The 12,895-nt window shown below is 40.6% G+C and overlaps 1 protein-coding gene across 1 annotated transcript; it reads left to right on the top strand.

Moving 5' to 3' along the window:
- The first annotated feature begins 6,534 nt into the window (after nucleotides 1–6,534).
- cldn2 (claudin 2) lies at nucleotides 6,535–7,961 on the top strand. The gene is made up of 2 exons (XM_028596356.1): nucleotides 6,535–6,810; nucleotides 7,132–7,961. The coding sequence occupies exon 2, from the start codon at nucleotides 7,140–7,142 to the stop codon at nucleotides 7,959–7,961; it is 822 nt and encodes a 273-aa protein (XP_028452157.1). The 5' UTR covers nucleotides 6,535–6,810; nucleotides 7,132–7,139.
- The last annotated feature ends 4,934 nt before the right edge of the window (nucleotides 7,962–12,895 follow it).

Raw genomic sequence — 12,895 nt, 5'->3', positions numbered from 1 at the left:
ATTGTGTTATGTATCTCTTTTTACGTGCACGTTATAGGTTTACGAAGTGAAAAAGCCCAAAGTCCACCCCAAAGGCATCCATACCATCTCCAACAGAAAACACTGATCAAAAACTGCTCCAAACAGCTCTATTGTAGTCCAGACTTTACTTCCGTGACGAACATGGCACGCCCTCATACTTTGCTTCTGACTAGGTAGTAGCATAGACAGTTAAATAAATGGACAACGTGACACCGTAGATTTCTACAGAGACCAGTGAAGGATATTAGAAGCACTTTTCCGGTAAGGGCTGAGCGTTACTGTGCAGCCTCCAACTGAGCTTGACGACGTAGATGTGACGTGAGCAAGTCTTCTGGTAGCTGTGCCAAGAGAAATCTCAATCATTCCCAATCTTGCAGAGACGGAGAGCGTAGGTATATGTAAGGAGATAACATAGGCACAGGCTAATTATTGCTAACTAAAATGCTAGTTAACATTAGTAATTAAACTTAAATAGCTAATTTAAGTAAAAACTGCATGCGAGCTTTTCCTGTACTGTACGGTTATTCCTCTACTATACTAAGTTGCATGGTTATGACACAATCGTTAGCCTAATTTTACAAAAATGCCTGCTACGGAACCATAACGTGAGGTGCAAGGTAATGGAGCCTTTTATACATTGTCATGTTTCTTTAGAAATAAACAATAGACAAATAGAGTCTTTAAACGCATCAGATGTAAAGTTATTCGCTGTCAAAGTGGCGCCAAAATGAATGGCAGTCAATGGGATGCTAACAGCGGGTGATGGCTTGTTAGCAACAAAATGGCTCCATAGGAGGTACGCTTTGTGGAGGCTGGCTTACCCCCTTGGGTAGTAGTCCTTACCTAGCTACTGCGCATATGCGACTCCACACAAAGATGGAATAGAAGTGAGATGTCTCACTCTGTAGCTAAAACAGAGAGCTCAACACAGGGTGAAAAGAGGAGCTGCAGCAATGTGCAGTAAAACAAAAATATGGTGTTTTTTGAAAATTAAACCATGTAAACCTTTTCTGATATAACCTCTAAAAACAATTATGAACCTGAAAATGAGCATAATATGAGCACTTTAACATCATCACATTCAAATCAAACTGTACATAAAGCATAAAACTGGCTCATTATCACCGTCTAGTGACAGGAGCCATAAACTCATAAACTACATCCTCCTCAGAAAGCCTCAGAGCTGTTCAAATTGTTCATTGTTGTTGTTTTTCTTTCATATTCATCCCTCTTAAACTAGCTTACTCCTTTGCTTAAACATAATAAAACACAGTTTTTACATGATTGTTTTCCTGGTGTTGATCATTTGAATGTTTTCAGTTAATTTAAAGTATTACATGCTTTTCTTTGGTTTGAGGTTTTTAATGGTCTTTAACCCCTCTCAAATGCTTACTATAGTAATAAAGGATTTTTTTTTACTTCCCAAAAAGTGAAAACATTGATGACTAATGTGTAAGTTTAGGGCCCTCTGGTGGCCTGTTAGTAGTTAGTACAATAACCAAAAGTACGTGGAGGCTCCTGCCCACATACGTTGGTGGAGCTTTGGTCTGACGGTGGTTTTTCATGGTTTAGTCATGGGCTAGTACCTTTAGTTCTAATCATAGACTGTTAATATTAATGGACAGAGCATGTGTGACGTCACCCATTGGTTTGTGGAGATCTGATATGAGTTGTCGAGTTTGCCGTTGCGAGCGCAGTCATCTTACTTGCGGATGTGACAATTTTAGATGAGAGGGAGGAGTGAGGGATGAGCCATAGACTGCTGCTTACACTCTACGTTAAGCTATACACTTTCACTGGCAATCACATCATAGCCACGCCCTAAAACCCCCCCTGCTTTATCGCCAATTTTAAAATCAACGAGACCATAATTCAAAAAATTAACATCATTCTGTATTGCAGAAGACAAAAATGAAGTGAGAAGTGGGTCACTTTCTCATAGACTTCTACAGAAACCAACCTCCTTTTGCAACCGCACATGTCGCCCCCTGCTGGAATTCAGATAGAATGCCGGTTTAAGGCACTATGTACTGTATTTGCAGCACTTCACCGAATTGGATGCTTTGTCCATTAATATTAACAGTCTATGGTTCTAATGAAGGGGAATCCTATTATAAGTATAAAAGTGTCTCAGTACAAATAAATAGATTGTAGCACATAAAAAACAAAATACTGGACACTCAGGACAGAACAGAAACCAATGTTTAGGAAGGTATACAGTAGATCTTAAGGCTCTGACACACCAACCCGATGACCGACCGTCGGCAGAAAAGGCAGTCGGACTGATCAGTCGGCTCCCCGAGGTCAATAAAGTGCCTCAGAACACACCGAAGCAACGCCGACTTGAGCGTACATTCTGCACGTGCGTGAGATGTAATACGTCTCCATAAAAGCAGGCGGCACTAATCTGTATTGTCGCCCAAAAAATGAAAACCGGAAATGAAGAACGTTTTCAAATGGGTCTGGCTTCTCCCGAATTTCAAAGCCAGACCATAATGGAGGCTCGTTTGGAATACAATCTCGTATTTTACGAAAATAGTTCACCGAAACGTATTTCTGAAAACATTTTAAGCGAGAAATAGGCCATACAGTTGCTGAATCTGTCTGTTTTTTTTTATCTACAAAGGTCAGTTTGAAAGATTTTCGTCAGATTTTGAGAGGCGTTCGTCACTTCTTCAAGTAATGAAGAAGAAATGTTTTGTTAACAATGATTACAACACTATGATTACAACACTACAATTCTTCAGAATATATGTACACTGCTGTGACTGGTCAGTTTTTTTTAAGAAGACATGAACATCATTAATAAATCAGAAATCATGATGATTCAAACACCTTAATTGATGCATTCATTAACAAATTGATCCTGCATGAGAAACTATTCATTCTTGTATATTACTGATAGTTCACGAAGTACTACATGAATGAATTTATGTTTTTTCATGCATGAATTCATAATAATTCATGTACCATTAGTAAAAAATGTTCCCGAAAATCCCTGCAGCCAGGTTCCAAAATCTTGTAGTAAGCCTTCCCAGAAGAGTTGGGGCTGTTAAAGCAGCAGATGAATGCCCATGGCATTGGAATGACATTTTTAACAATGAAATAGGGGTGTAATGTTCAGATGTTTACATATTTCCGGCCATATCGTGCATGTTTTATACTACTTTGCAAAGTTACCCCACCAAAAGTGTGTCTAATTGAATGGTTGTGATGTTAAATTAGCATTACGCACCATTATATTCTATGTTCCTCTCGTCCATCCACAGTAACTGACCACCAGCCAGTCACAACAATATGACAAATGGTCACAGGCCGACCTGAGCTGCCTCATTAGTATTCAGTGTGTCCAGATAATGCCCCTCTGTGATTTATAATAATGGCTCAGTGTTTCTGAGTGTGTGGACGTTGCCCTCTCATTCTGCTTCGTAGGGGAAGTGACCGGATTATGCGTTAATCCCATTATGATGCTGCCGCAATGTGAGGGCCGGTTGGAGGGATTAGAAACTAAAGGCTCGAGCTTCAGGACGGGATCAGCAGCAAACTGGGTGACTGTAGCTACTAACATTGATAAAGACACTAATGGCACATGTAAACAGTTTAGATGACACTGCCACTGACCGAACAAGTAAAGGGCATATTCATGAAGATACACTGGCATGGTATGTATTATTTATTGTTCTGCATTGCTGTTTTTGTAGCTCTCAGTATCAGCAGTCAAATGGACAACCCAGCAAACAGTTGATGGATGATGACGTAAAGCAGGCAGCCAAGTTTGGTGTCAGCTTAAATGAGCAGTAAATTCACAATATGTTACGGCAGGTTTTTGTATGGAGTCTGGAAAGTGCCATCAAAAATAATTGTAGACATGTATGGTGTTTAATTAGAATCAATTACGGTAAAAAAAAAAAAAAAAACGGATTAATTTAAAATACACTGATTATATCAAAAGAAATCAGTTTGTAATTCCTGCTGAATATTGCCAGAAATGCCAAAAATGTATTGTTGAGTCATTGGAAATGGATAAAAAAACTCCAATGGTTAGGGTTCACTCTATCATTTGAAATAGAACAACAATGAGTGAATGGACAGATGAATGTGGACTGATCAATGAACAAAGTCATGAATTCACTGACTGAGCGAACAAAGGAATAAGAGAGAAGGAAGCAATATAGGAAGGAAGGAAGAAGCAATAAAGGGAACATCAAATGAAAATAAAAGTAAGGCCCAGACTAACACATTGTTTACGTTTAGCCTTTCTTCACCATTACGTGTCACACAGAGGGAAACGTCTCTTTTGAGAACCCCCCAAAAGATGCAAAATAAAACAAAAAAAAACAAATGAATTATTTCAAGTTATTCAGTTATGATCACTCCTCATTTTTCTTGCTTTAGGCTAGTTTATTCCATAGCTGATTTTAATTAAAAATACAAAAAAGAATTCACAAGCTCTTCATAAAGTTCTTTCCCTGTAACATGAAAGGATAACTTTTTTTTTATTTCTTTTTTTTAGCTCTTTTCATTAAAGTAATATGACACTTAAATCTTTTGCTGAATTAAACATTTTCACCCAACTACACAGAGAACTAATATCCTGAAATATTCATATTCTTACAGGAGTCTGCTGAACATTTAATGTTTGGAGCGAGCTGCTGCCGATAGTGTACCACCGGTTTTGACCGATGAGAGAATGATTAACCTGGCTGGCAATGATGATGCATGTGTGTGTGTGTGTGTGTGTCACTGTCAGGGTGTGTATACATGACAGTAGGTGAAGGTCTGGATGAGGGACAGAGATCACAGACTTTAACAAAGACAGCAGAGCATCTGACCGAGACGAGAGACAGTGACAGAGAGACAATGTGCAGGAGTGCAGACAGTAACTGTGCCTAATTGTCCTGCATTATTGGTGTTTTAAGTGAAAAGTTTTTCGCAACAGGCAGTATATTGAACTCAAAGGATTGTATTTCATCTTCAAGAGCCCAACAAGTGTTTTTTGGCTCCCTTGGTCCAATGCAGCCAGCGGAGTAAGTGCTTATTAAAAGTACAGCAGAGGCACAATAGCTGTGACTATGTCAAGGTCTGAGGAAGCAGTCAGAGTCTGATACAGCAAGTAGAAGCAGGAGTAGGTTCAACAGAAAATACCAGAGGTGAATACAATCTGTACCAGGCTGCGGGCTCTACTGTTTCTTCATCTTCTACCTCCTCATCTTCTGCTCCAGCTGCTCCTGCAGCAAACCAACATAATCAAATCCTCAACTAGTCCAGCGTCTGGCTCTTCCACAATCTGCAGCAGTCTCAGGTAATGCATGGAAGTGGACTGCGTGTTTGTGTGTGTGGTACATATTACTGTATTTTAAGGTGGCAAGATGTTTTGACTGTATAAAGGTACAAGCAAGTGGACACAAGGGTTTTACATTTGAATGAATACAGTTACACCATTAAAATATGGATGTATTAGTCAGCATTTAAATGATGTCTAGCAATCAGCACTTGAGTTTGCAAATCAACACGAGACTACCAGCGGAGTTTCAAAAGAGCCAAATCATCGGCTGCAGCTAAACTGGTCAAAAACAATGCATAATTTGGAGAACTATCTGAAAAAAACACAACCTGCACCAAATAAGAACTAATTTAAGGTAACCAATAAGTGACATGACAAACATAATACAGTATCTAGACAGTACATAAATGCTGTTAACTAACATTTGTCATAAGGTGTTGATGTTATGTTTTTTTGTTTCATTAGTGTGTCCACCCTATCTTCTTTATAAGTAGTATGTGGTTTGACTTGAAACGTGTTAGTTGTATCACTGTTTGTCGGGGGTGTTTTAGCTTAATGTCAACTCGGGCTGTGCCAGCTGGCTGGACTTTGCCACATAGAACGAGACAGTTTCCCAGACACAGGTAATGCCACCTTAATGTTGTTATCTTACAGACTGTAATTAGGAGCAGTCAAGTAAAGACCTCTTACGTCAGCCTCCCAGTTGTAAATAGTAATTTTGAGTGAGAGATAATACAAAATTCGGACAGCTGCAATATCACTCTCTTGGTGAAAATACTTAACAGAAATATTAACAAAGCAGTGGCAAAATGGCTGAAGAACACCTTTGCTGGCAGTTAGACCTCAATACAATTGTATATCAACACTAATACAGTCTTAAAAAGGAGCTACAGTACCTGTTCTACTGTGTGTATGTGATTTCACATGTTGACAAACTGCTAGTTATAAGTAAAATGTACTAAAAGTAATGTCACTGAGTGCTAATAACGGTATTGGTTTGTTTAACCAATAAAGATAAATGACCTAAAGATCCCCTCCACTCAAAATGTGTTTCTGTAATGTTTATGCCCCATAAAATGTCCGACCCTTACAATACTGACTTCTGAATCTGAGATTCAAATTGCGGCAGCTAGATTTGGTACGTCACAGATTCAAAAGCCAATCGCTGTCTTATAGGCAAAAGCCGGAAAAGAAACGTGAAACCTCGAGCACAGAGCGACCAGAGAGTGGAAACACACTCGTCATTGTAGCTGTCATCCACCGCCACTTACAAGCTAACAAGCTAACAAACAACATTAACAAAGATACGATGCTAATTACACTTACCATTTTGATACGTCAACTTTTGGTGCACAACAGACCTCCTCATTTGAGTCTGATTCTGACTGTGGCTCAAACTTGTATGGCCGAATCTCTCCGATGTTTCTAGCCATCTTAATGCACACCGCCCTTTCACCCGAGTAGATGGAGAGCGAGGAGAACGAGGCCAGATACATCATTTATCAGTAAGGGCAATAAGGGAGAAAGAGTAGATGTGCTTCCAGTGGAAAGAGTATTTTACATACTTAAAAACATGTCTGGAGTGGGAGAAGGTGTGTGAAGGAAGGTTTTCTGTTCTGCAGTGGGTGAATGCAGCATGAACTCCAGTATGGAGGACCATACCATATTATCAAAATGGAATGAATCAATGATCTCATGAATGGAATGGCTGAAATCATTGAGAATATAAAAGAAGAAAATGTTTGTCAGCAAGCTAACTACTGTAGTTTCTGGGTCCGTTTATTCATCTCTTCTCCGTGTTTGCTTTTCGGTCTCCTCCATCACAGCTGTTGCCATGGCGTCAGCAGCTCTGGAGCTGATGGGATTCTTCCTGGGCCTGCTGGGGATGCTGGGCACCATGGTCGCCACAGTGCTACCGTACTGGCAGATTTCCGCCCACATCGGCTCCAACATTGTCACGGCCGTGGCCAACATGAGGGGCCTGTGGATGGAGTGCGTCTACCAGAGCACAGGGGCCTTTCAGTGCGAGACCTACAACTCCATGCTGTCCCTGCCCTCCAACCTGCAGGCCTCTCGCGCCCTCATGGTCATCTCCATCGTGCTATCTATACTCGCCATTGCCATGGCGGCCCTGGGGATGCAGTGCACTCTCTGTTTGGAGGGCGCAGGTGCAGTTAAGGGTCGTGTGGCAGGCGCCAGCGGGGGCTTATTCCTTGCTTCCGGCTTCCTTTCACTCATTCCGGTGGCATGGACCACACACGAAGTGGTCCAGACCTTCTACCAACCCAACTTGCATTCCAGTATGAAGTTTGAGCTGGGGGAGTGTCTGTTTATTGGTCTGGCCTCTGCGCTTATCTCCATGCTGGGAGGGGGGATGCTGTCTGTGTCATGCTTTGAGGAGCAGGATGGCGGCCGTGGGAGACGGCACGGCGGAGGGTATCCATATCCAGTGGGAGGCGGCATGCATGGCACAGGGGTACGGACAACCTCACAGACCTACCACAACCCCACCCTGCAGGTGGGTGGCATCAATGCAGCCAGCAGGGGGCAGACGCTGCTCCGCGGTAACAGTCACAGCTCCGAGTCGAGTGCACATGGAATCCAGGGAGCCAAGAAGCCCACTGCGGCAGGATATGACATCACAGGATACGTCTGAGGTTACTGTAACTCCATCACACCGTTAAATCCGGTCCCCTGACAACTTAACTTTCAATTACATGTATTTATGTAATGTATTTAATCAAATGTTTTCACTATATATGCTTGACGGAGCAAGAGGACAATTGAAATACAAACGAGTCAACTGTATCACAAGAATCTTGCTTGTTCAAAAGTTAGTTGGCAACACATTTGAGAGTCTTCACTGCCTCAACTGCCACAACAGTAAACACAGGTGAGAGTCCTTCCGCTCATATTATTCCCATTTTAAAATGCTTTTTATGAAAACATCGGTGCCTAATGGTTTGGTGCCCATTGACGAATTGTATCGGAGGGACACAGGTCTACACTTTTACATATCACAAATACATTTCCAAAGGTCACTGTTACATTGCAGAAATTTGCCATATACATAAACCTGTTCTTTCTATATATAGAGCCAACAAATGCATTGATTGTTTGTGTGAAATAAAAAGGCAAATGTACTTTGTAAAATTGAATGGGTTATGGAAACATACATACATTGATTTAGTATCTTGGACTGTTTGAACATGTAAGTGATATCCAGGGAACATTTTGAGTTTCACTTGATTTTTGGTGACTTTATTATTTGGACAGTTCAGTGTTGAGAACTATTTGCTGCATGTGTTTAAATATTCACCCCTGTTTTCAATGTAACACCTGAACCCAACCCTGATATTTATATACACTTCTAACAGTACTGTATCATCTAAAGCTCAAACATGTTATTGACACATTACAGTCCATTCATTGTTAATTAGTTACAGGACACTGGAAGTGTTATTAAATCAAAATGTAATTGTCTTGTTAAGTACAATTCAGAAAGAAATTTTTATAATGCTGTTTCCATATTAATAAATATTGTGCCTTATTATCACTATTATAGTGTAAAAATGTCATGTGTATTTGGTCTGAAATTCAGTTTCGTATTTTCAGGCTGAAATAAGAAAAATGGGTAACAATTTACTTGAAGGTATCTACATAAGAGTGACATGACACTGTCATGAACACATGACACTGTCATGACATAGTCATGACACATGAACCCTAACCCTAACCGTAACTTGTCATTACAAAAACCGAATGACACTTACTAAAAGAAGCGTTATGTCATAAACGTTTATGACTTGTTTATAATGTTTATGACATATTCATGACAGTGTCATGTCACTCTTATGTAGATACCTTCAAGTAAAGTGTAACCGAAAAATGTTTGCTGGGTGTTGGCAGGATTTCCTCAGCGGGTGGGGGCAGGCCTGCACTTGGCACATCTTGGAGGTATATTTATACATATTGTCAGTTGTGCGAAGATCACTTGTTTTGCTTCCTGAGTGATGCACAATGTTTCACGACATGGATATGTTGGATAATTCTTTATATCCTTGTCTTCATATATGTTTGAGGGACAAACAAGATGAAGCCTGTTATGGTCTCTTAGTTTCATTTTCCCTCAGTTGATTGTTCAACCAGTCGGAGCTGGTTAATGTGGCTTGGGAAAGGGAAGTTTGGGGTCCCCTGCTGGAGCTGCTGCCCCCGCGATGGATGGGATGGATGGTTGATAGTTCATGATAGCTGATGTTTACAGAACATAAAACAACTTTTTTTCAACTGATTCAAACAAAGCACCAAAAAACTTAGTAATTTGTTGAATTTTTGCCAGCCCAAACACTATTTTATATACCGTATTGGTCCGAAAAGACGACCCTATATGACACCCACCTCCCTTTTTTCAAGAAATTTTTTTGGAAAAGTAGTTTATAATAAAAACACATTGAATAAAACAAGGTTGGCTGTTGTTTTTAACATCTTTTAAATAAAATATTATTCAATATTTCCAAGGCCTTCAGCTGAATGACTGCTCTGGTAATGGACATCCCATCATTACGTCATTACGTTTTCTCCTGTCAATCTCTTAGAAGTGGTTGCTTTGAGGACCACGGTAAGATTTGTTCTGGCTGTTTGCATTTTTAGAAGGTGTAACATCTCCATGACAATGCCCCGTCGTACTTCCGTTCTTCTTCTGACTTCCAGGCTTTCTGTAGCTGGATATATAATTTGTTGCGTCTAAATATGAATGTGGAAAACATTAGTGATAGTGAGATACTAGCTACAGTTACACTTGTAGTGATGAATCGGCAAAAACACATTTTATTTCTCTGAGTCACGGCCGGTGGCAATTTTAGACCCTTTTTACGGGGGCTCAAACCCCCCTAAATTTCATCTCAGCCCCCCCTAAAAATTATAATAATAAAAAAACTAGTGCTGTCAGTTAAATGCGTTATTATTATTAACGCAAACCCATTTTAACGGCGTCAATTAATGTTCTTTTTGGCCTAGCAAACTTTGTAGTTTTTTCACATGCTGTTGCAACAACTAGTAACGTTAGAAAAACTACAACACCACACCAGATCTAGCTAGAACGGAAACAAAACAACAGGCACGCTGCATACACTTGTTTGGGCTCGCGAGCCGGCCAAAGAGTAGTAGGCTAACGTTACGTTTTGAGTGGATGGCGAGTGCAAGACGCCGAAATGGTTGCCAATAAGATTCTGAATGGAAAGTTTACTTTTAAAAAGTTGCCACATGGTTCCATTGACAAGACCAAAGAGATCTGTGTGTTTTGTCGTTGTGAACTGAGCTATCATTGCAGCACGTCCAGTCTGAAATACCATTTGATGGCCAAGCACACAGCTGATGCCAATTCTCCGCCCCCTCGTCAAAGCCAGGCGACAAAAACACAAAGAAACCAATCCACTTTTCCATGTTGATAAGAGCATTACAATGAGAAAAAAATAATGGGACAAAAAGAAATCAAGGGACATTTAGAATAGATAAAAATGTGCGATTAATTGCGAGTTAACTATGACATTAATGCGATTAAATATTTTAATCGTTTGACAGCACTATAAAAAACAAATTATTTAATACATTTTAGTGCTTCAAGTTAGAGTTTGTGAACTTGTCTGTTAGTAACAGAGGGCAATTACAGGCTCAAAGAAACAGGTTTAATATCCTGTGTGTCTGTTGCCGATGTTATGCACCTGTAACCCAGTCAAGGAAAGTTTTATTTATTTGTTTACACCTCATTATTTCATTTGATTCTGGTAGTCCATTAAGGGACTTTTGTAGTTTTTTCATATGCTCAATATTTTGCGTTTATCATCTGTTATAATAAACAAATATATTCATTGTTATCCGGGGAAATTTCTGATTTAGCAGGGGGTTAACACTTTGGCAAGGCACTGTATCCGTGTCACATTCTCATTAGGGGCTGAGCCCACCTAAAGGTCTGATCCTAGAATCGCCCAGTCACGGCTTTGTTCTAACGCCGCTGGGCTCTCTGTCTCTCTCCATCATATAACGTTACCGTGCTTTGGGGCACTCGTTGAGGCTCCGTCTAAAACGCTGCTTTTTCGACTAGCTGTTTGTAACATTAAAATAAAATGGATAATTGTATTTCTATAGTTTATAGCTGACTTCTCTATTGTTAGGCTCCGGTCAGACCCGGAACTGAGAAACAGGCACACAAACACAGATGAGCAGTTTACAGTGTTTATTAGAAACAATGTTTGATAGTGGAGGAGGGAGATGGCCAGGATAGCTGCTCCAGGCAGGGTCGAAGCCGGAGATCAGAAGGCCAGGCAGCGAAGATGACGGCTGGGTGGAATGGCTGGTTGAGAGCGGAGTGGCGAGGTGAGTAGGCAGCGAGGGGGCAGATGAAAGCTGGTGAGCAGCGGGTCCAGAGGCAGAGAAGGAATGCGTGAGCCAGAGCATAAATGAGGCAACAACCAAAATGGAAACAGAGAAAACAGGGATAAGTCTCTCAAGCACAGAGTAGAGCCACGTTACCACGAGAATGGTTGCAACGAACTGGCGCTGAAGAGGTGAACAGCCCGGGTTGATAACTGTTGGTTGAGTACTGGAATGAGCTGCAGCTGGCTGGAGCCGAGCAGGTGAGAGTGGCCACGCCCCTTGACCTAGATCCTCTTGAGTGACATGGAAGCCGGTGGAGACAGACACAGACAACACACACACAAGGGAAAGGGGAACAGGAAAACAGGCAGGGACAGGGAAACAGACACTGATCCACAACATCTATTGGCTGTTGAAACAGGTGACGTCCCTTACGTTCTGCGACTTGAACAGCTGAAAGTCTAGACCCCGATTATTTAAGACGACCCCACTTTCTTTTAGATTTTTTTCTAGGAAAAAAAACCCTTTCTTATATTCGGACCAATACGGTATAATATAGACAGCTGCATTAAAAAGAGAGCCCCATAATTAAGAATAGAACAGAAAAATCTAGGTGTGTTTCTGCACCATTTGCAGGTTTTGAGTTTGTTGTGCATTCACACAAAAAAAAGTGACAAGATGTGTTTTTAGTGTGATATCGATAGGCACTAATTGTCTCAAAATGCAATATAGAAAGGCAACAGAAAAGCTGCTCACAAACAGTTACATAAATTGCAGATGTTGGTGAGATAGCTACAGGAACATCAGACATGTCGGTTTGTATTATATAAAAGTACTGCTCTTAGTATCTTGAAAACACAACTTTAAAGTATGTACATACAATAACTGGCACATGAAGGATTTTTTATAGAGCAGCTGGTAATAATTAAAGAGTGTTGTTGTTGTTAGAGGTGAGATTCTGCTAGTGTTTTTACAATCTAGAATGGGGAAAAGGTCACAGCCCTGAACTGAAGGCAAACAGAATATCGACACAAACAAACCAAAACAAACATAGCCACTAGTTTAGTCCGATCGATACGCAGCTCCTGTTTGACTAACCGGTGGACCGTGAGACCAAATCCTCATGTTTACTGGTTCAGCTTACAGTACAGTCACAAAACTGTGTAACACGTTTGAGATTTGTGGCTTGAAAGGCTGTTGATGATTTCTATTTCAACT

The sequence above is a fragment of the Perca flavescens genome, chromosome 13 (genome assembly GCF_004354835.1).
Source record: "Perca flavescens isolate YP-PL-M2 chromosome 13, PFLA_1.0, whole genome shotgun sequence".
In the NCBI taxonomy this organism is placed as follows: Eukaryota; Metazoa; Chordata; class Actinopteri; order Perciformes; family Percidae; genus Perca; species Perca flavescens.
Note: the sequence above shows the minus strand (reverse complement) of the source record. Positions and strands in the feature narration are given on the sequence as shown.